General features: G+C 41.3%; 2 protein-coding genes across 4 annotated transcripts in view; one reads left to right on the top strand and one right to left on the bottom strand.

Annotated features, from left to right (window-relative positions):
• The window catches only part of LOC113018950 (sialoadhesin-like), a 105292-nt gene extending 94983 nt beyond the window's left edge, over window positions 1-10309 (bottom strand). For all 3 annotated transcript variants that reach the window (XM_026162411.1, XM_026162410.1, XM_026162408.1), the window contains exons 1-5: window positions 10132-10309; window positions 9751-10011; window positions 8695-8967; window positions 7366-7632; window positions 6604-6882 (exon numbers count right to left, since the gene is read on the bottom strand). In XM_026162411.1, the coding sequence (XP_026018196.1) occupies window positions 6604-6882; window positions 7366-7632; window positions 8695-8821 (673 nt within the window). In that variant the 5' untranslated portion in view covers window positions 8822-8967; window positions 9751-10011; window positions 10132-10309. The remainder of the gene's footprint in view (window positions 1-6603; window positions 6883-7365; window positions 7633-8694; window positions 8968-9750; window positions 10012-10131) is intronic.
• A 3921-nt stretch (window positions 10310-14230) lies between these two features.
• LOC113013637 (complement C1q tumor necrosis factor-related protein 3-like) lies at window positions 14231-18025 on the top strand. The gene is made up of 4 exons (XM_026154702.1): window positions 14231-14408; window positions 16205-16288; window positions 17353-17484; window positions 17581-18025. Exons 1-4 carry the CDS (start codon window positions 14231-14233, stop codon window positions 17856-17858), a joined length of 672 nt encoding a protein of 223 aa, XP_026010487.1. The 3' UTR covers window positions 17859-18025.
• Window positions 18026-24192: the final 6167 nt, after the last annotated feature.

The following is a 24192-nucleotide window of genomic DNA, read 5'->3' as shown; positions in this document are numbered from 1 at the left end:
AAACACTTTCAGCTGTGATTCAGTCATTCAATTTATTTCAAACACATAACAAACTGAATTATTGCTGATCAAATAAACAAAAATTAGTTTGTGGATAATTTCATACAGGAAACAAAAATCAAAAATAAATATAAAATGTTCAAATGTAAAAAGATTTTATTTCTACCTTCTAACTAAAAGATGCAAAAAAATGATCAGAAACACAAAAATATACATGAAATACATTCAAATGTATTCACTGCCTATGATATAATTCTTATTTATATAATGTAAACAAACACAGTTAAAGTATTTGTTGGTGCCCATATCAGTATTTACACTGCAAACACTGACTGTAAATTGTGCTGTCAGATACTAAACATCACATATTTCTCACTGCTGTTGGAACATGTTAGATACAGTCAAGGTTTATTACAATTTTTTTTGTAAAAGTAACCGAAGATAAAGAGCATGAATATTGAATATGAATACACCTCCATTTGGTTTATACTGAATTATATGATATTATGATGTAATATTGTAACTGCACATAAAGCTGAGCATGGGCCTGTTCTTCGTACCTCGCTAAGTAGGTTAGCCGGATTAGATTGTTGACGATTTCGCGTGATCCTGGATCAGTCGGTTCCCCGAAGCTCATCCGGGACTTGCTGTCATAGCAACAGAGCCGTAAGCGTAAACCTGCTCGGGAGCAGGTTTACTTTATGTAAACAGGATTAGATCGCGGCCACGCAGGTATGTCCGCTTCATTTATACGAAAGCAACAGCGATATTTTTCCACTGTTTCACCATAAATAAATATTATCAATGTAACTAAAGATAATGCAGCACTTGACCCTTTTATTGATGTCACACAGATACATACAGGTCATTTCCTAAAAAAGGGAAATGTACTATTAACATTCTATTACATGTATGTGATTATTACAGATGTAATTCATATTTCAGAGTAGTAATTGTAAATTACTTTGTGTAATCAAGATGAGAGACCACGGCTATAAAAGCGAAGGTGGATTTGGGAAGCCTGTCGCAGCCATGTCCTGTCCGTATACGCGAGCAGCCCATTGCGGAAGGTGCAAGATTGATAAGGAGAGTCCTCAGAATTCAGCGTATATTGCGGGACAGACAGGATCCTTTAGCTCAGCGCGACAGTGTGCTCATAGAGAGATATCGATTTTCCCGTGAGGGTATTATTTACTTAACCAACTTGTTGACGAGGGGGTGCAGGACCACCACCTGTCTTTTTTTCCTCTGCCCTTTTCTTGGTTGCTGTTATGAACAAACTAACAGAGTATTACAGGCCAGTATTACCTTGCCAAGAGACGCAAAGCAATCTAAGAGATAAATATTACCATTCTGTAGAATACTCCTGTATTCCACTTTTACTTGTTCCCATGTTCTTGTGGGTCCTGTTGTGGCTCTAATGTGAAAGGGGATATAATATAACATATTATAATATAATATAATGCCATATGATATTGGACAATATAGTGTCATATGATAGATCTACCCTACCGCCTACTGGTGTTGGCCAGAGGGGCCGATGGCGCGATATGGCAGCCTGGCTACAACCATAGCTGCCTCCACCAGTGTGTGAATGTGGGAGTGAATGAATAGTGGTATCGTAAAGCGCTTTGGGTGCCTTGGAAAGCGCTATATAAACCCAATCCATTATTATTATTATTATTAAATTACCTACGAGTTTGATTTGTCAGCAACTTTCTGCCAGCCCTCTCTCCTTGCTTTTGCAGCCTTTGCAGTGTTCTCTTGCGTTTTAATTAAACTCTGAAACTCCTGAAATCCCTCACTCATGAGTTCTTGCTCTGCTGCCGGAAAATACCGAGCACGCCCCTTGGACATTTTCGCCGACCAATCAGCGGGTTGCCGATCAATGTTTCTACTATCGATGCGTAGCCCCTTTTACGACACCCAGTGATGTCACATTCCTGCGTCCAGCTGTAGTAATCGTCAACAGCAGGTGTGTTCGGGGAACCGGATTAGCGAGCTCACGGTTAGCGCGATGATTTGATCTTGGATGTGTCATTTGATCTTGGATGTAGTAAGCGACGTACGAAGAACGGGCCCCATGTCTGATATTTGGGCAGCAGAGGAGCAAGAGTGGCTTCATAAAAAGCTTCTTCTTGGCTTTGCTGCTACAGCTCTCCTCACTGACCTGTAAGACAAGCACAAAGAGACAAAGTGATTTCCAACATGTAAAGATATTATGAGCTGAAGACATTTAATAATGTGAAGAATAAATCAGCCTGCATGGCAGCAGAATTACTGAGAGAGCTTCCTGATGTGACTTCAGAATAAACTGCTGCATCAGCTGCAGGACTTGATGTTCCTGTGAATGAAGAGAAGATCATTGAGAACAATAATATCATTAACCAGGAGGAAACTGGATGTCTCCACTGATGCAAAGATAGAACTAGATTTTATTAACCAAGTAATTAGTACGCATGAAAACCTAAATACAAATATTAAAATAAACAGCTTTACATTGTAAGAGCAGATAAACATGATGAACAATATTCAGTGGAGATGATGGCAGACTTTGCTCACCTTTGTTTTTCTTGGCTTTTTCTTTTTTGGGCTGTTTGACCTCAGCATACATCAGACTGTCCTCTAAAAGAGACGTCAGAGCTCAGCACACATTTGTTCAGCACAGATATGATACAAACATGTTGGATACATATAAAATTTAAACTTTTTACAACTACAGTGAAAGAAATCTAAGTAAAAATCATTTGTTGCCTGTGACACTTCAGCTTTGCAGGTGTGTGTTTTGTGATTGAGGTCTGGGTCAGAATCTGTGGATGCTGTGATTCAGTAAAGCTGAAACACTGATTAGTAAGTGAATAACTAAACTCCATGTTGACCTATAATTACCTGCAATATAATGATGTGATGACACATTCAAGTACAAACACTGAATGAGACTGTTGTGACTGTACCTGCAGCTCCTGTCTTCACATTAGCATAAACAGCACTCTGCTCTGCTTTATGATGCTTCCCTGTTAAGATGATCGAATTCACAAAGAAATTTAATTAATACATTTTTAAACATTTCAAAAACTTTCCAGGCTTTTCTTCTACATTCTATATGTTTTGTGTACTCACACTTATTTCCAAAGTTTTCCAGTTCAATATTAGAGTAAATGACATCTGGAGGTTTATCTGCACCTAAAATGTTCATATTTTAGTTACACAATTGTAAACCAATGACATGGTGCCAGTTACCTTAAATTAAAAGACTGTTTCATCTCTAGCTGCTCTGTACTTTTCACATGATGTCCTGCACCAGTGTTTCAGTGGCTCACATATGAAAAACAACATGACAGATTTTTCAAAGATAAATGAAAAAACAGAAAAACCTTTTACACAGTTTCATTAGTTGTGTTTAAATCAACAACAGGACTATCAGATATTTTCAGAGCATGAACCCATCATGGTGTTACTGTTTGTGTTGTTCTGATATGAAACAACAACATTTGTGGATTCTTTCAGTCGAGTTAAAGATACAATCAGGTTGTAAAATCCTGTTTGTTTCTGATCTTTTGTGCATGTAGTCAGTTGGTTATTTGGATGAAACTGAACCTAAGAAAGGTTCCTGTCAATGGAGATGAATGAAGAGTCAATATTAATAATGATAATAAAGATCGGTTTAAGTGCTGACCACTTACTCGAGGTCTCAGTGTCAGTCATTTCCTGTTTTATTCTCCCCTGTTTCTTGTGTCATTCTGTTAACATGTTTTCCATTAGTAACTAAAACACAGTTTTCAGGGTTTTCCATCAGATCCAGTAGTACTATTTTAGTATTTACTCAGCCGGAGTTCCAAGTGATCCGAGGTGATCCCAAAATGTTACGTCAATAGCGTACATGCCGATTGACTGGTCAGTGGCATCACTTGATGAGTTACGAGAGCGTCTTGTTGATAAAAAACAAAGAAGCCATTTTTGAAACCCGGCAACCCAGAAATGGCTACACAAGCAACACCGTGGCCCCGAGTCTATAGAAAGATGACCGAGCAGCAGGTATATCATCGCCGTGATGTTCACCTTTGTTGTATCATTTGTGACAAATACTAATTAAGTCATGGGGTGCTCGACCACGTCACTATGACGATGACCACACACATTAGGTGGTACTTGAGCGTGATGGAAAACCAGTCGATCTGAGTAATTATTAATGGCAAACAGGCTTTAGTTAGTTAGTTAACACCTGTTACTCATCATCTCATTATCATGTGTTTTATAAACTGCCTCAGTTTTCCTTTGCTTTGTCACATCTTTCCTCATAGTTTGTTTTCCTAAGAATTGTAGAAATGTGGTTTCCAACTTTTATTTAAATTTGGATTTGTACTGAGTTTAATTTCTACAATAAAGTCATCATTTAGTTTAGTAACCCTGAAAGATTCCTAATGTAATATGAATAATAATAAAAATAGAAAAGAGGCTCTTACACTTGGACTGTCTGCAGCGACACAACAAGAGCAGGAGAATAATAATGAGAGAGACTCCACAAACCAGTCCAACAATCAACCACACAGGAGATGAAGAGCTGTCAGCTGCTGACACAGTTACTGTAACAGATAACAGAAATTAATTATTAATAAATTATAATCTTATAAATAAATGCATTTATAAAATAGAGCAGATTGACTTTGAGACTTAAATCAGACAATCTAACGTTCATTCTCAGTCATTGGTTTAGAAAACTCCATCAGATGTTTTGATCCTGCTCACCTTTAACTGACATCCAGCTCTGTGCTGACTCTCTTCCTGAGTACTGACACTTGTAGAAACCTTCATCAGACTTTGACACTGCAGAGATCTTCAGCTCCCCTCGGGGATCATTTTCAATAAGTTTGTCATTGTGATAGAAAAACACATTGGAAAGTATTTTTTGTGTTCTCAAACTGCAGCTCAGACTAACAGAAGCTCCCTCAGTCACAGGATGAACAGGACTCACCAGGATAGGACCATCACCATCATCTGTGACACAATCACACACAATTGTTTCAGTCACATCAGCTGGTGCACACTTTGAGAAAAAGCTGACAAACAATAATAAGAACAGATTGTACAAATGTTCATCATGAAGATCTGATCTTGTGTATTTAAAAACTGCTATTTCTCCAGATAAAATGACTTCACATACAGCAAAGCTGGGACAAATGTTCATGTCACGTCTAAATCATTCAAATCCAAGTAGTAAATGTATAATAACATACTCTGTACAGTGATGTTGACTGCACTGCTGAACTCTCCTGATCCAGACTCACACCAGTACACTGCAGTATCTGACTTTGATGTGTTGATGTCACATGTGGATCCAGTCATTCTCCTACAGTCAGAGAGTCGGCCGTCCTCAGAGAACTTCCTCACTCTCCACTCAGGGAAGTTTCCCTCACAGGTCAGTGAGACAGAGTCAGAGGTGAAGTGTTGCACTCTGTCAGGACTCACTGTGAGAGACGCTGCTGAATGAACATCTGGAAACAACATGCAGTGAAGAGACAAAGCTCACAGATGTTAGGATCAACATATCACAGTGGAAATATTCTTTTACTTTAATGTTTAAAGGTCAGTGCTAAAAGACGCAATGTTCGTATAATTTTCACCTTCAATGCTACCCCCCCCACCCCCCCAAAAAAAAACCCCCATCAATTTACATTTTTTTTGCTGTTGCATTACTTGAAAAACGATAGAATCAAACTGACCTGCAGACCAGACAAACTTTGGTTGACTGTGATCAGTGTGATACTCTGGGTCTCCTCTTCCAGCTCTGCACACATATCCTGCTGTGTGTGTCTGTCCATGAATGATGTAGGAGTCCTGTGCAGTCCCACTGCCATCAGGTAGCAGCTCATAACTGGAGGATTTCTCTGATAGATCAGGAACAGCTTTATACCAGTAGAAGCTCCATCCTGCAGACGGATGTTCAACCTCACAGTTCAGAGTTACTGAGGCTCCAGGACTCAGCCATGATGGAGACACAGTGAGGACAGGACGGGGTTTATCTGTTCAACAAAGATTTGCTCTCAATCTTTCGTCTCTTAACTCTGAATTCAATGTCACTAAAATGTTGACTCACAAATATTTATGATAAACTTTAAGAGTGAGACTATCTAAACATGTCAAATATCTCAACATGTACTAATAAAAACATATTTTTACAAACTGTTTCTATTTCCAGGTTAAATGAACTATGACTCTACTTACTGTCAGAAACTGTCAGTGTGACTGAATCACTCCACTCTGTTGTTTCATGCTGTGAACTTTTCATTCTGCCCTTACAGCGATAGTTTCCACTGTTGGATGATGAAGCAGATCTAATCCTGTATTCATTTTGATTTGGAGCTTTTATCATGCTGTTTGTTTCCCACTCATAATCCCACTCAGTGTCTCCTCCGTGGATCTCACATCGGACAGTGATCGTCTCTCCTCTGTATATCTCAGACCAGAGTCACAACAGGCCTGTTTGAGGCTGTTACTGTTCAAGAAAGTACAATAAAAACACATGAATGTCAAAAATGTTGAAGTTTTTTTTTTCTTCATCTTCCTCCTTAATCAGGAATTTATCTGACTTCATGTTAAACTGACCAGTTTTCCCAATCCTGACTGACTGGCTGTCCTCTGTGTAGTAAACTGGGTTTCCTCTTCCTCCTCTGCACCTGTAGAGTCCTTCCTGTGAGACACTGATTTGTCCATTTGAGTGGAAAACTGCATCTTGTGTGGTCAGGGCTTCAGAGGATTTCTCATCTCTGTACCAGTAGTATTTCCATCCAGATGATGATGATGGGTTCACAGAGCAGGTCAGGGTCACACTGCGCCCTACTGGAACAGCTGTGTTATCAGCTCTCAGTTTGGCCTTTGGTTTATCTGCAGTTCAGTTTAGAAAAAGAACAAAAGTCAATGACTGAATCAAACCAGTTGAAATAACTTGGTGGAAATATGGAAATAATAAATATCACATAACTTTAATGGTGAAGCTGCAACAAACTGTACAACTGTCACACAAACACAACACTAATCTTTCATATTTAATTTGCTGCACTTCTAAGTTAAAAACACACACGAGGAACAATCAGTGGATTTAATGTTTCTTAGTGGATGTGGTGGAGCAGCTGAGACAGATTCAGCATTTGTTCTGCATTTCATCTTTCATGTATTAGAGCTGCACAGCAGAGATGTTACTCTCATATGTTTTGTTCTCTTCACTGTGAATAAAAAGCTGCTGTTCAGGTTTTTGTTGTTGGAATAAAAACTAAACATTTTACTGACCAACATGAAAGACAGTTATAAAGCTGTAAGAAAGAAGAAGTGCTTTTTCCTTATTTAGATACTCTGGATGAAAGATCTTACATGACACAGTCAGTGTGATGATATCACTCCACTCTGAGAAGAAATAGTCCCTTCTGCCCCGGCAGCTGTATCCTCCACTGTCAGACTCAGTAGCTCTGATGATTCTGTATTCATTGGATGTTGGAGGTGTGTTTAACTTGGCTGCTCTCCATTCATACGTCCACTGAGCTCCTTCACCTCCCTGAATCTCACATCTGACAGTGACTGTCTCACCGCTGTATATCTGAGTCCAGGATGGCTGCAGGGTCACAGTGGGCTTACTGGGAACTGTTCACAGACAAATATCCAGTTAGAGACAAATAGAAACATAAAAATTCAGCTGTTTAAAACATGAGAGTAACGTGAGTGAAAAAAAAAATCAACCTCAAACAGGCTACAGGGTTAAACCACACCTCGGGCCAGTCTGACCACTGATAACTGTTTTCATCACGGCCACATCCCACTTTGTAAAATAGCTACAAACAGCACAAAGACAGTCAAAACCAGGCCAGAGGCAGGACTGCTTCATCAGGATGTACTGAGATATTCTCAAACACCCTGACCTGTAGCTGGTTTTTGATAGCATACTGTGCTACATGAAGAACTGTATAGCACAGCTGCACAGTAGCACAGAGGAAATAGCTCCACAGGGTTATACAGGTCACCCAGAGGATAGTCGGCCATCCTTTGCCCTCACTTGAAGACCTGCACAGCTCCCGCAGTCTCAGGAACACGAAGAAAATCCTTCAGGATCCATCTCACCCAGGTCATGCACTGTGTGAACGTCTACCTTCAGGCAGACATTTCAGAGCCATAAAGACAAAAACTAACAAACTAAGGAACAGCTTTGATCCCTCAGCCATCACCATGCTGAACACTGAACAATCAGATCCAACACAACTCTCATATACAGTGTTTACATTGTTACAGCCCAGTCTCATGTTTACACCTGTAGGTACGGCTGGTGTTTACATCAACACTGTAACACAGAAACATTTGTTTTGTTGTTTGTTATTAAAACAAAATCTGAAACTTTTCACTGCAAGGTCTCATTTTTCTTTGGAATTTGAACTTGTGTAGCTAAAACACATTTTTTAAAGGTCTGAATCGTTTTGTTGATGTTTTTTGGAGAGCACATTCTCTGTGAGGGTGAGTCCTTAATCTCACAATTTTGGACTTAAATCAAAAACAAAGTTGAATAAATGTTTCTATTTTCCCACCTCTCCAAGTAATCTTAATGAGCAGAAAACTTATCTGAGGGTTAATAAACTCACAGCTATTAGATAAAGTTGTTAGCACACATTACATAATGACCTCTTAGTGTTGTAGAAATAAAATAATTAAACTCACGAGTTTCTCTAACTGTGACGTCACTGCTGGCCTCTGTGTAGTAAACTGGATCTCCTCTCCCTCCTCTGCAGTGGTACAGACCTCCTTGTGAGACACTAATAACTCTGTTTGCTTCATTTCCTCTCATGAGCTGAGCTTTAGAAGAGACTGAATCACGTCTGAACCAGTCAAACTTCCAGCCAGCAGAGCCCTCCACAGAGCAGCTCAGTGTCACACTGCCCCCTGCTGGTATGACTGAACTTTGTGCTGTCAGTGTGGCTCTGGGTTTACTTGCTGTTGAAGAAACAACATAAGTAAAACATTAAAACACCCTCAAGAATAAACTTGTTACAGCACTGATCAAACTTTAAACTTTCACTGATTAATTTATCTACAAACAGAAACAAAGTAGTTTTTGTTGGAGCTCTTTAAAGCACCTGCAAGGATAGCATGCTAATGCTAAGCTAGCCAATAACCAAGAGTGATGAACTTCATCCTAACAAACTGATGAGCAGTCAGGTTGCAGCTCCATTTCTACCTGTTCATGTTTCTACTGTAGAATCACCATGACAACTGATTTAAGGTCTCTTTGTGCTGATTTTGTGTAAGAACTTTTTTGCCTTACTTTTTTCCAGTAATGATCCCAACACTGATCACAACAAAGAGGGGAAATACCTCCAACATGCACAAACATTTGACCTCACAGCCTCTAATCTGCATGAATGTCTTTGATATTCTGCTTAGAGATGGTGGCGACTCTCAAAGTGGAGCCAATGAGAATCAATAAATTCTTATCCATTCCCATCCCTACCTGCATGTGACACATTAGACTGTTTAACAAACTAAAAATTTCACAGATTTATCATTCTCTTATCAAACTGTCATCTCTGTACATTCCTCTTTAAACTGCTGATATTTTAAGAGCCTCCATGGTGTCTCTCCTTTCTGTTTGCACAGTGAGAAAAACTGTTGTCCTGAGCTGCCTGCAGACAGCTGGATCATTGTTGGAGTTCTCCTGTTAAGACAGATGTAAACATGAAAACATGAAATGTCAGCATGAATCATGGTCCAACTCACATGAAACTGTCAGTCTGAAGGCATCACTCCATCCTGTTAAGAGATAGTCACTGCTACCCCGACATCTGTAGTCTCCACTGTGGGACACTGAAACTCTGCTGATCCTGTATTCACTGGATGTTGGAGGGCTGTTTGTGTTGGGTGCTGTCCATTCATATTTCCACACCTTTCCTTCACCTCCCTGAATCTCACATCTGAGAGTGATTGTGTCACCAGTGAATATCTGAGACCAGCTGTGCTGCAGATTCACAGCAGCCAAAACTGTTCAACAAACAAATAAACAGACAACAAAAACTAAATTTTAAAAACTAAAGTTATTAAGTGCTTCTTTAATATCATCATGGTTTTGTGTTTTATCTCACAACAAAATTTCACCCTCACCTTGTTCCTGAATTGTAACTGCAGCACTGTCCTCTGTGGAGAAAACTGGATCTCCTCTCCCTCCTCTGCAGTAATAGATGCCTCCTTCTGAAATACTGATCGTGTGCTCTGATGTTCCAGCTCCTATTTTCTGAGCTCCAGAAAACTGTGAATCACGTCTGAACCAGTCAAACTTCCAGCCAACAGAGCCCTCCACAGAGCAGCTCAGTGTCACACTGCCCCCTGCTGGTATGACTGAACTGTGTGCTGTCAGTGTGGCTCTGGGTTTACTTGCTGTTGTAGTTACAGGAAAGACAAACATCAGACTGTCAGTTGCTTCAGGAAAAACTTTGTTATATAACAAATAAAGATTTCAACATAAAAACTCAATAGTAATTTTAAAAAAATCCAATTTATTTTTATTATTTTATAATTTATGTATTTTTTTAATTCAGTCAGTGCTTAATAGGTCACGACCCTGGATGATGGGTTAAGAAGATTGATGGAGTTCAATAATAGATCTCAGGTTTCTCAGGTAGGTCGGTCCCTGATCTCAGTGTGATCATCACACTTGATGCAAACAGGCACCAACAGCACAAGAAAAAAAGTGTCTTCAAAGCAAATTTGATGAGAATCAACAACTGGCAGCAGCACACATGAGGACAGCACAGGTATCTCAGCTAACTGTTAGCCAGCCAGAGAGCCAGGAGCTAACACTGGATGTATATAACATGATGAAAACTTTATCAGAGTGAATCAAGAATCAGGTGAGACTGTTTTTATGCTCAGCCACCAAACTGTACTCCTAAATGCAGAGACAGGTGAACTATACACTGTTAGCTGATCTGAGGCCAGTTGATTGTGGTCGCTCTTATTTTCAGATTTTTTGTTAATCTGTTTTTTATTTAAATGTTTGTTTTAAGGATCATGATCACATAAATATATACACTGAACAAAAATATAAACGCAACACCTTTGTTACTGCTCCCATTCCCCATGGGATGGACGTAGAGACCTAAAATTCATTCCAGATACACAATATAACCATCCCTCCCAAACAGTGGTCACAAATCAGTCCAAATGTGTGGTAGTGGGCACATCTGCTATATTGAGATAATCCATCCCACCTCACAGGTGTGCCACATCAGGATGCTGATCTGACATCATGAGTAGTGCACAGGTGTACCTCAGACTGCCCACAACAAAAGGCCACCCTGGAATGTGCAGTTTTGTCTCACAGCAAAATGCCACAGATGCCACAAGCAATGAGGGAGCGTGCAATTGGCATGCTGACAGCAGGAATGTCAACCAGATCTGTCGCCCGTGCATTGAATGTTCATTTCTCAACCATAAGCCGTCTCCACAGGCGTTTCAGAGAATATGGCAGCACATCCAACCGGCCTCACAACCGCAGACCTCGTGTAACCACACCAGCCCAGGACCTCCACATCCAGCAGGTTCACCTCCAAGATCGTCTGAGACCAGCCACCCAGACAGCTGCTGGAACAATTGGTTTGCACAACCAAACAATTTCTGCACAAACTGTCAGAAACCGTCTCAGGGACACTCAACTGCATGCCCGTCATCCTCATCGGGGTCTTGACCTGACTCCAGCTCGTCGCCGTAACAGACTTGTGTGGGCAAATGCTCACATTCGATGGCGTCTGGCACGTTGGAGAGGTGTGCGCTTCACGGATGAATCATGGTTCACATTGTTCAGGGCAGATGGCAGCTGAGAATGTCCCAGTTCTTGCATGGCCAGCATACTCACCGGACATGTCACCCATTGAGCATGTTCGGGATGTGCTTGACCGGCGTATACGACAGCGTGTACCAGTTCCCACGAATATCCAACAACCTCGCACAGCCATTGAAGTGGAGTGGACCAACATTCCACAGGCCACAATTGACAATCTGATAGACTCCATGCGACGATGTGTTGCACTGCATGAGGCAAATGGTGGTCACACCAGATACTGACCGGTTCTGGGTCCCCAGACCCCCAATAGCGCAAAAAACTGCACATTCCAGGGTGGCCTTTTGTTGTGGGCAGTCTGAGGTACAACTGTGCACTACTCATGATGTCAGATCAGCATCCTGATGTGGCACACCTGTGAGGTGGGATGGATTATCTCAATATAGCAGATGTGCCCACTACCACACATTTGGACTGATTTGTGACCACTGTTTGGGAGGGATGGTTATATTGTGTATCTGGAATGAATTTTAGGTCTCTACGTCCATCCCATGGGGAATGGGAGCAGTAACAAAGGTGTTGCGTTTATATTTTTGTTGAGTGTATGTGGGGTAATCAGGTTGTTGGCTCTTAACTGTTGCAAATCTGCAATGTCTGCCTGGAGAGGGTTAATATCTTTAAAACAGAAGCAGCACAAACGACAATTTTAGTAGCACAAACCAGCACAAACATAGCACAGTTGATTGACACCAGTTTTGTTTGATTCCATTAATATGGGGGGGGGGGGGGGGGGGGGGGCTGGTTGACCTCTAATGACCTTTAGAAATTTTCTTGAATATCTTTAAAATTATAGCAGCACAAATGAAAATTTTTGCAGCACAAACGTTTGTTTCACTTTTGTTGGATTTGAAGAAGGTGGGGGGGCAACTTCACTCACATCTTTAAGAGACAAAAATTGAACTTTTTGCCAAGGCACATTAGCTCTATGTTCACAGAAGGAAAAATGAAGCATATCAAGAAAAGAACACTGTCTCAACTGTGGAACATGGGGGGGGAGGCTCGGTTATGTTCTGGGGCTGCTTTGCTGCATCTGGCACAGGCTGTCTTGAATGTGTGCAGGGTACAATGAAATCTCAAGGCTGTCAAGGGATTCTAGAGAAAAATGTGCTGGTCAATGTCAGAAAGCTTGGTCTCAGTCGCAGGTTATGGGTCTTACAACAGGACAATGACCCAAAACACATAGCTAAAAACACCCAAGAATGGCTAAGAGGAAAACATTGGACTACTGAGCATCTTTGGAAGGAGCTGAAACATGCAGTCTGGAAAAGGCGCCCTTCAAACTGGAAAAAGCTGGAGCAATTAGCTCATGAGGAGTGGGGCAAAATACCTGCTGAGAGGTGCAGAAGTCTTATTGACAGTCACAGGAATCGTTTGATTGCAGTGATTGCCTCAAAAGGTTGTGCAACAGAATATTAAGTTGTGGGTACCATCATTTTTGTCCAGGCCTGTTTCATGCATTTATTTTTTAAATAATTCTGTTGAAGCATGTGTTACGGAATAAATATATATTCTTAGTGCTTATTTTCTGATTATATTGTTTTATGTATTTTAATAAAGGCCTGTACAAAGCAAAACCAGCTGTGAGAGAGAACTAGGTCAGGGGGTGACAGATCGCCTTAGCAACAGAGGCTTAAGTTAGTGGAAGTTTAAAAAACAGGAAGTTTAGTGCAGAGCAGCAGAAGCATATTAATAAAATATAGGAAACCAGACTGAAAAAGTGGAACTAGTAACACAGAAGGATTGTTTTTATCAAAACTATGTGTGAAAATAACACCTATATGAGACACATTTTGGCTTCTAATGGTAGATCTGCAACTGGCTTTGGGCTGTGCATGTCTCTCTCTTCCGGAAGATGATTGAATTAAATCATTATAAATATTTTGTCATAGAGTTTATAGAGCCATGTTCTCTCTATTCAGTAAGGGGATGACAAGAACCAGTTTAATACATGGTTGAAAAGCAATGTCTCACTTTCATTGGTTAAGATTTATAGAATTTGTATTTACTATTACTTTTATCAGATTAAAGTTATTTCCCTGACCATTGTGAGTTTTTCTTTTATTGACCAAAGGGTACCAATAATTGTGTCCATGTCTGTATATACAAATATATGAATTCACAGGAGAATTCATTCCTGCCCTGTTTCCATTACTCAGATTGTTCAGTCCTGCTGTCAACGTCTGATTATTGAGTCATTCACCAACAGCCCCTGTAGGAGGTGGGGTCCTGTGGCTCTGCCGTGTGTGAGGTGGAGGAGGAGGGGACATGTAGGGCAGTAACCTCCTCATTCACGCCTCTTTTCCCCTTGTTATAAAACTCTCAGATTAACAGATGACAGTTATACAGCAGGTTTCTGGCAACAGAATGAAGATCATCATGTTTTTCCCACTTCTTCTTCTAGTCTGCTCTGTTTCAGCAGATCAGACTGTGACTGAAGTCCAACAGTCCAATACACAGGACATCAATGCAGTGCTGAGAGAGCTGACCGCCTCATTGGCTGTGCAGAATGAGAGGATCACTGTCCTACAGAGAGAGAATCAAGGTACAGTTTCATACATCAATGTGACTTCAGAAAAGCTGTAGTGAAACTATCATGGAGCTGTAAATATATCCTCCTAATGACGTATGATATTAAAATATGTTGTTTTGCATATTTGATTGTAAAGTATAAAACTTTGAAACATCTTAATATTTTATAGCAGAACAAAAAACGTTTCCTTTCATCTCAGGATCAGGAACTGACTGGAATGTGTTTATAATGAAACAGCTCACAGCTCCTCTTCATAGCAAACACTTCGAAACCAAATATTGATTTGATTTAGATTTCTCATTTGTTCATTCACTAAATATTGTTAATTGATGAAAATAAATGATTAACACTTCCATTTTTGAAAGTTTATTTTTTGTTTGCAGCATTTTTCTCACCTGCCTAAAATGTTTGCACAGCACTGTATAAATGTCACATTTGTATATGTGTATGACATGATATCGATGATTATGCCATCGTGCAGTAAAGAGGATGTGTGCTGTATCACAGACACAAGAAGATGAAGTTGTTTCACTGACTCATGTTGTGGAGGGTAAAACAGTCGTGCATTCATATGACAAAACAACCACATTACTGTTGTTGAATACATAGTAATTCATTTATGGAGGCAGCTTTTTTGAACAATGTTTCATTTCTTCAAGATGAGATCAAATTTACAGTGAACACATGCTTGTCTCATTTTTTTTTTTTTTTTTTTTTTTTCCTTTTATTGTTTATTTTATTTTCACTTACTGAACATGAGACAGACTTGACTGGGGGAAAGAAGGGGAGAAAGAAAGAGGGAAAGAGAAACAGCTGAGAAGAGGGACGGGGGAGAAGGGCAAAAGACAAAAACCAACAGAACGGGCAGAGAAAAAAATGCATATATCAATCACCTGGATCACCTGCTGAGAAAGAAAAAAGAAAGCAAGCAGAAGAGAACAAGAGTAATAGAATAAACAACGTCACAATGATATATGGGAATATGACAGTAAATACTAAATGTTAAACATTATTGTGCAGCACATAAGATCAACAGAACACAGTGTGCTTTGAGGTAGGAGCCAAAAAGGGTGTAGTTTGTGGGTGTGATCACCCGTGTGTACACCTGTGAGCATGGACGCGCTTGTTTTTTGTTTTTTTAAAAGGTTCCTTCATGTAATAATCTGCTAGAGGGTGTGGGGGGGGCACAGCCCCGTCCTCCAGGGCGTGAAGCTTGTCTCATTATTCAGTCTGTCGACTACATGATGTCACATCATACAGGGAATTGAATGTATATGAATTTTTAAGCCTTTAATGCAGAGGAAAAACACAATCAGAATCAGATTGTATTTTTCTCTCAGGCATTTTTTCTTTATTGGAGGAGGGACAGTAGAAGACAGGAAAACACACATAGGCAGAGTCAAACCCAGATCACTTTTCTAGTCTTTAACGACATCGATTGCTTGATGAATGACATTTAGTGGCCAACTTATATATAGTCTATGAATCATGCCTGAATAAAGAAACACGGAGTGTCGAATTCCTAGACTGTGGATAAAGATGACAGAGTTTAACTGCACAAATTTCAAATGAGAATCAGTTTGTTCAGTGATGCAGTCAAACAAGTCTGCTTCTTCAACCATTCTCCACCCAGCACCTGTAGGAGTTGTGGTCCTGTGTCTCTACAGTGTGTGAGGTGGAGAATGAGAGGACGTGGAGGAGACCACCGCTCAGTGTAGCATGAACAGAATGAGTCACAGTTACTTAGAAACATGTGAATCCTTGTGCGCTGTCAGTGAGATTTTGTTTTCTGTTTGTGTTTTTCTCAGAACAAGCAGCAAATTTGGAGAATCAGAAAACTGAACTGCAGAGTCAGAAAACGGAGATCGACGAGCTGAAACGGGAGCTACAAGGTACTGTGTGGGAATCTGAAAATAGAAATGCTGAACTCTTTCTGTATTTGTCACATTTTCACATTTGTGTAATTGTTCTGAAGATGCAATGGACATGATTATTTTTCAAACTGCCCACAAGGGGGCAGTCACGGACTGTGTTTAGTGCATATGGAGCATTTAGAACTGGTTCAGCCATGCTGTAGTCTCTTCTTTCAGGGCTTCATCACATTAACAGTTGACTGCTGCTTGTGTCTCTGTGTGCGTCCAACTGTTCATTAAGTCGTGCTGGCTCTGAACGAGTTTTCAGTTTCTAGCGAATTTTAACATGCCGTATAATATGGTGAGGAGGATTTTGTGTCATGCTAGCCTGCTACATCAGCTGTACATTGGATATAGCTGCTAAGTTGGCATACAGTAGCTAGCTCATGCTGTTGCATCCTGATTTATTATAAGTGAGTTTTTAATGACAATCTTATACTTTTTCAGATTTTTCAGAATTACACACACACACATATTCTCTGTGCTGCATTAAAGAGCAGTAAAACTGTCGACTGTGTCACGATTCTTTGTCTGCATTAAGGGAGCACTTTCTAACCAATGCTCACTGTGTGGTTATCACCAAATGTGGCCTGCATAGTAGTGTAGAGCATTCACCACAGCACTTAATGTTTGACCATGAATTCAGAAATACAAACATAAACAGTAATTTGGTCAATTTAATTCTGTATTTAAGACACTGATACTAAAAACTTCTTCGATCAGCTCTAAATCACTCTTTAAGCTTCAGAGCACACATTAAGTTCATTAGTGGATCTAATTTATTGAATGACATTAAACTGAGTTTATGTTTGTCTGAAGCACAAACCAAAATGCAACTAAAACACGGAGTAACACAGTTTGTTGTCTTGGCAGAAGCTACAAAGTAACTTCCTGTCTGATCTAAAGGACGAGTTTGCTTTCTACATGCTTTCAATTGTCAAAGATTTCATTGAAGATTAAAGTTTTTGTCATGGTCACTTTTTTGGGAAGAGTCTAACTCTAAAAGAGAAAGTTGAAAATAATGACATTTCTCTCTGTCTCAGTCAAACAGGTTGCTTTCTCAGCCTCTCTGCTGGGTCAAGGCCATGGAGACACTGGACCCTATAACATAGATACTACTGTGATCTTCAAACGTGTTGTCACAAACATTGGAAATGCATACAACCCACACACAGGTAATAACACTGAATGTCACTTCTCAGCTATGTTGATGTCAGGCTGATGTTCCAGATGTTTTGATTTTCCATTTAACAAAAACAAATGTCACACAGGTATTTTCACTGCACCAGTGAGAGGAGTCTACCACTTTGAGTTGCACATGTTAGGACATGGAGACATTCAGACTGGTGGTGTGTTGTTCAAGAATGGAGAGCTCATTTGTATTGGATATGAAGCTCCAACATCTGGTCGTGTGAGTGGCTCTAATGGAGCCTCACTGCTTCTAGAGGTTGGAGATCAGGTGTTTGTACTTCTCCATGCTAAAACAAGGATATATGACAATCAGAACCATCATACCACCTTCAGTGGTCATCTGATTTTCACCATGTGAGAGGTGTGACAGCTCCAACACTTCCTGTTTGGACTGGAAGTAAATCACCTGCTGGAATCAGTTTCTTGCTCTCTCTCTCTTCCTGGTTGGTTTCTAGTTTTGTGTTTATTTGTTTCTACTTCTCCTCTGATTCTACTGACTCAGATAATTTACTTCTTCTTGTGATCTTTGATTTAAATAAATCCAGTTAAATGCTCAGTGATTCTCTTCTCTTTGTCCTTTCTTTGAGTCGGCTCTTCATAAAGTGCTGCTCCTCGATTAGGTAATGACTATTTTCTATACGTTGGTAAACTGCATTATTTTTTTATTGGCTCCACTGTCCTGTGTTGGTCAGTCTGTTATTTTGGTGACTGCTGGCCCACATGTTTGCTTTTAACTTGAGTCTTTTCTATTAAGTTAAGCAAAATCCAACAGTTCCTCTTTTTTCTCTTCTTTGATAATCATGCAGGTATTTTTCTTAAACACTTAAAAGATGTTAAACTTAATCTGACTATCATGATAAAAATGTAAACAGCGGATTTAGTTTGATATAAAAATGTGTGTCAGTGCTGTGGAGGAATTTCTAGAAGCTGAAATGTTTCTTTATTTTTCATCTGAATCCAAATCCAGACACAGATAACTGACTGTAAACTTACTCGGGTTCATTTCTTTCAATTCTTTACTTTCAAAATAAAAGCATCATTGAACTGACACTGTGGTTTCTTTACATGTGTTTCATACATACAGCAGAGATCAAACCTACACATGCTGGGAGTTACTATCACAGGTAAAGTGACACCTGGTGTTTAGAACAAAGAGCTGCTTTTAAAACATTGTTTACAGTAATGCTGACAGTTCTGTGAGGATGAACTCTGACGTGATCCGGGCCATGAAAAGCACACCCTTAGCTACATTATGATTTCAATAAACACCTCAAACAACAGCATGAATAAAAATATAAACAAAAAATTTGGTTCCATAAATATTTGATCAGTTTTCTGATAAATGACTGGAGAAAATTTCAAAAAGTGCATTTTGGGTAAACGTTCAATGGTCATGTGACCATATAAGACACATGGATGGTGGAAATAATAACCATGTGCTTCCTCCTCCTCCTTTTAGTGCACAAAATAGTGATAATTTGGCCTGGGGGTGCTGTGGAGCAGGCAGAGGGAGGAGCCAAATGCAGGACTCAGTAGGTAGAAGTTAATCTTAGAATGCAGCTTTATTGCAAGAAACAAGCTGAATAAACAAATAACCTAACAGGAAATGATTAACTGACAGGGAAACACACAGATACACAGCCTGTGACAAAGATCAAAGGGAAACTGAGGACTTAAATACACACAAGCTAATTAGGAAAACACAGCTGGGGAAAACAAGACACAGCTGAACTATGTCAGACTGACGTGGGAGATAAAACTTTAAACTAACACTGAGACTAAACAGCAAGTTTTTGTCAAAGACAAAAGTGACTAAACATGGGAGACCTAACAGAAGCACAGACTAGGTATGAGGCACGATAGCCCCAAGGCTCCCTCATGGACACCTCTCAGAATTATGTTTTCTAGCCTCTCCTCCTCTAGTTTAAATGGAGTGTAAAGTATGACGCACAAAGTGCTGCAAAGGAGAGCTTTGGTGGTTTCTCTGCAGACTTGATGGCATAATAAGTAATGTCTGTGAACATGTTTGTGTTGGAGTCGTGTCTTTATTTCCTGTCTTTGTCTTTTTTTTTTTTTTTTTTTTTGTCCCGTTTGGATCTATAGCCATCAGAATTGTTGTCTTAAGGCCAAGAAAGATGCCAAGCGGATTTATTTTATCAAGTGGATCATCGTGGCCTTGCCATATTGGTCCATTTGATTGACCTTTATTATAATTATGAGTTTATTTTATTTTCAGTTGTTACAAACGGGACAGACATAACTGTGGGATAGGACAGGGGGAAAGAATGAAAGAGAGGGAGAGAAAGAAAACCAAAGGGGAGAAGAGACAGTGAGAAGGGGGGGAAGAGAGAAAAAAAACAAACAAACAAACAAAAAAAAACAAAACACCTGGATCACCTGTATGGAGAGAAAAAAAACAGAAGAGAAAGCAAACAACAAAGAGCAACATAATAAGAAAAAAAAAAAAAAAAAAGCACCATCACAATAAACTAGCTAGCAATAGATATCAATAATTACTAAATAATAAACGATATTGTGCAGCACGCAAGATAGACAGCGCACAATGTGCTTTGAGGCAGCAGCCAAGAAAGCTGTAGTCCACGTCTGTGAATACCCATGTGTACACCTGTGTGCACACCTGTGTGGATCAGCATGCTTGCATTCCAAAGGTTTCTCCATGTAATGATCTGCTAGGGAGTGTGGGGAGCCACAGCCCCGTCCTCTATGCTATGAAGCAGGTATGGAGGAGATCAAAACTCCAGACATCCAGAGGCCCTCAGAGCACAAGAGACCAAGGAAGACCCACAGAGGGGCAGCCGCGCCACTGTTCAAGTAAGAGCTGAGGAGAGTCCCAGATGAGGGCTCATGCAGCAGCCTCGGAGCAGAAGCCAGGGGGAGCTGCAGTGACCTGCCCGTGAGCTCCGCCGGCAGCCAGCTGTGCCTGAGTGACCGAGCCCCAGGCCGAGAGGCCGGGGGCACCCCACCTCCGAAGTGGCCCGAGCGAGCCCCAATAAGCGGCCGCCAAGGAGTGAGCCGGTGTGTACCCGGACGCCCACCCCCAGACACAAAGAACCACCAACGCACCGACACCTGAGGGAGTCTGCCACCGGCAGGGAAAGTGGTGGTGGGTGGAGATAGGCCCTCCAAGGTTTGGAGGCCTGAGATGTCCCCAGAGAGGTGGCGTCTGATACCCAACCTGACATATAGACACAGACATTTGTCTTTCTTCCTTTGTGACTGTCTGTCCCTGTCACAGATGCAGCGGCAGACGTGTTGAATTATAGAAGAAGAGGACTCAAATTCAGACATGAAGCTCTTATTTAAGGCAGATCAATACTGCAAACGGGAGGAACAGTGAAAATAAAGTAAATCTTTTTTCTAAATTTTTCTGCCTCTCCCCACCGCAGGGAAAAGGGTAACACCACCTGGGTCTGGGTGCAGTTCCCCCCTCCAGGGGCAAGGGTACCTAGACCCGGTTAGTAGAGTACGCTTGGGGAGTGTGATCGTGTGTACAGCGTCTCTTTATGTCTGTCTCCACGTCGGTTGAGTGTGGTGTAAGTGCATATGAGAGCATGAGGGTGGGAATGGATGTTTGTATCTGTGTGTGCCTGTATGTCTGTGTCTATATGTCAGGTTGGGTATCAGACGCCACCTCTCTGGGGACATCACTTCCCCTGCCAGTGGCGGACTCCCTCAGACATCAGTGCGTTGGTGGTTCTTTGTGTCTGGGGATGGGGATGGGCGTCCAGGTACACACCGGCTCACTCCTTGGCGGCCGCTTATCGGGGCCTGGAGCCTGGGGCTCGCTCGGGCCACTTCGGAGGTGGGGTGCCCCCGGCCTCTCGGCCTGGGGCTCGGTCACTCAGGCACAGCTGGCTGCCGGCGGAGCTCACGGGCGCGTCACTGCAGCTCCCCCTGGCTTCTGCTCCGCGGCTGCTGGGTGAACCGTCATCTGGGACTCTCCTTAGCTCTTTCTGGGACAGTGGCGCGGCTGCCCCTCTGTGGGTCTTCCTTGGTCTCTTGTGTTCTGGGGGCCTCTGGATGTCTGGAGTTTTGATCTCCTCCATACCTGCTTCATGCCCTGGAGGACGGGGCTGTGGCCCCCCCACACCCTCTAGCAGATCATTACATGAAGTAACCTTTTAAAAAAACAAGCGCGTCCATGCTCACAGGTGTACACACGGGTGATCACACCCACAAACTACACCCTTTTTGCTCCTACCTCAAAGTACACTGTGTTCTGTTGATCTTATGTGCTGCACAATAATGTTTAATATTTAGTATTTACTGTCATATTCCCAAATATCATTGTGATGTTGTTTATTCTATTACTCTTGTTCTCTTCTGCTTGTTTTCACTTTTCTTTCTCAACAGGTGATCCAGGTGATCAATATATGCATTTTTTTTCCTTTTTTTGTTTTTTTATTTTTTATTTTATTATTTTTTTTCCCTGCCCATTCTGTTGGTTTTTGTTTTTTGCCCTTCTCCCCCGTCCCTCTTCTCAGCTGTTTCTCTTTCCCTCTTTCTTTCTCTCCTTCTTTCTCCAGTCAAGTCTGTCCCGTATACAGCAAGTGAAAATAAAATAAACACTAAAAGGTGAATCAAATGGACCAATATGGCAAGGCTGGGATGGTCAATTTGGTAAAGTAAATCTGTTGGGCATCTTTCTTTGCCTTTAGACAATAATTCTGATGGCAAAAGAGCCAAACGGGACAGGCAAAAAAAGAAAGAAAATAAAGTAAATCCATACTGGGGAAAACTAAGCATGAACTTATAACCTGAGGGTGGACCAGAACCAAGGAATGAGGAACCAGGAAACACAAAGAAAGGTAACAGAGGTACCACTGAGGCAACATGGGGAAGACACGCAGCAGTAACACAGACAAACCAACGTTTTGTAGCAGTGTATACACCTGAGACTGTCACCTGTCTGTCTGTCCTGCACTCTCTCTCTGTTTCTTTCTCTCTGATTGTGGAATAAAAGTATGAGCATGTATTTATAAGTTACACTTGTGTTTGAATCCTGCAGCTTATCACACATTTGATTTCCATGTGTGACAACTGCAAGTGTCCAGAGTGAGGACAGACTGAGGGACCCACTGCTGCACATCATCTGTGAGGCTTTGCACCCCTGATGATCCACCAGGACAAACTCAGCAGTGTGTGAGGAAAAGGAGGAGGAAGAGCCAGCAGCAGCTGACAGATGGAGAGAATAGACAGACTGTTCCCTGTTTGTGAAGGACTGCTAGGAAAGTTTAACATAACTAATTGTCTGTCCTGAATCAGTCTTATTAGGTAATGTTCAAATAATTGTATCATTCCAGTGTTTTCAGTGTGGGAGAAAGTACTCAGGGCCAATGTTCTCTCTAATTTTTCATGTATCTGAGCGAACACACAAACTCCCTGAGCAGTCCCTAGGACCACTGTGAGCAACAACAGACGTGTGGTCTGTGGTCACGCCAGCATCGAATTCAATTCAATTCAATTTTATTTATATAGCGCCAAATCACAACATAAGTCGCCTCAAGGCGCTTCATAGATACAGAGAAAAACCCAACAATCATATGACCCCCTATGAGCAAGCACTTTGGCAACAGTGGGAAGGAAAAACTCCCTTTTAACAGGAAGAAACCTCCGGCAGAACCAGGCTCAGGGAGGGGCGGAGCCATCTGCTGCGACCGGTTGGGGTGAGAGAAGGAAGGCAGGATAAAAGACATGCTGTGGAAGAGAGACAGAGGTTAATAACAGATATGATTCAATGCAGAGAGGTCTATTAATACATAGTGAGTGAGAAAGGTGACTGGAAAGGAAAAACTCAATGCATCATGGGAATCCCCCAGCAGCCTACATCTATTGCCAACACGTTCTCACTCCCAACTCGTCAAACGTGTGACGCATGGTCAGGCTCCCTCTGCTGCACTTATGGACGCGCAGGGTACCCCTCTCGCGTCGGGAATTGACGTGAAGGGTCCTCCGATTGAAGAGATTGCCGCGGAAGTGCCTTTTGTCGGTATATTTAGACATTTTCCAAATCACATTGTAGTGACATATACAGAACACAATAAATTATATAATGTAAACAACTACCTGAAAAACAGGTAGAATAATACTTTTGTATGGTTTATTGCATTTACGGAGGGAGTGATGTATGCTGGGTAATGGCACAGCTAGCTACTGGGTGACTTTATTCACCCGCTTCGGCTGTTATCAGTCCATACAATGGGCGTCATTAGCACAAACCAGTCCCATAGATATGGGCCATCTCCTGCTAGATTGTTCAGAAGGTTGTTCTCATCCATCCAGATGGAGGATCACTAACAGGAGCGTGGAAGACTCCAGAATCCACTCTGGCTGGAATCCGGTGGATATGCAGTGTTTACAGGTAAGACCGTTTAAACGGACAGCATTTATAGAATGACTATTAAAAGTCAGCGAGTGTCAGTAATGTTAATGTGGTTATGTTAGTAATACACCGAGTGCTAATATAACAGCTTTAAGATGAGGAGATGGGTAATGCCATCATGCAATCCAGCAACCTTTATGGTTCTGCTTTGATTCACCAGGAACTATTAGGGAAACCTTCCAGCGCCTCCTGTGAAAGACGCAGGCATAAACACACAAACATTTATAAACATGTTCCACAGTGTTCCAGTTTGATTTTCTCATCCTGTGGACAACAACGTACATGGATG

The sequence above is a fragment of the Astatotilapia calliptera genome, chromosome 3, assembly GCF_900246225.1.
Source record: "Astatotilapia calliptera chromosome 3, fAstCal1.2, whole genome shotgun sequence".
NCBI lineage: Eukaryota > Metazoa > Chordata > Actinopteri > Cichliformes > Cichlidae > Astatotilapia > Astatotilapia calliptera.
Note: the sequence above shows the minus strand (reverse complement) of the source record. Positions and strands in the feature narration are given on the sequence as shown.

What these genes read in the sequence shown, in the direction of transcription:
- LOC113013637 (XM_026154702.1), top strand. Translation starts at nt 14,231, where the DNA reads ATGAAGATCATCATGTTTTTCCCACTTCTTCTTCTAGTCTGCTCTGTT. An exon ending in CCTACAGAGAGAGAATCAAG is followed by an intron (nt 14,409 to 16,204) that starts GTACAGTTTCAT and finishes TGTTTTTCTCAG; the next exon opens with AACAAGCAGCAAATTTGGAG. An exon ending in TGCATACAACCCACACACAG is followed by an intron (nt 17,485 to 17,580) that starts GTAATAACACTG and finishes AATGTCACACAG; the next exon opens with GTATTTTCACTGCACCAGTG.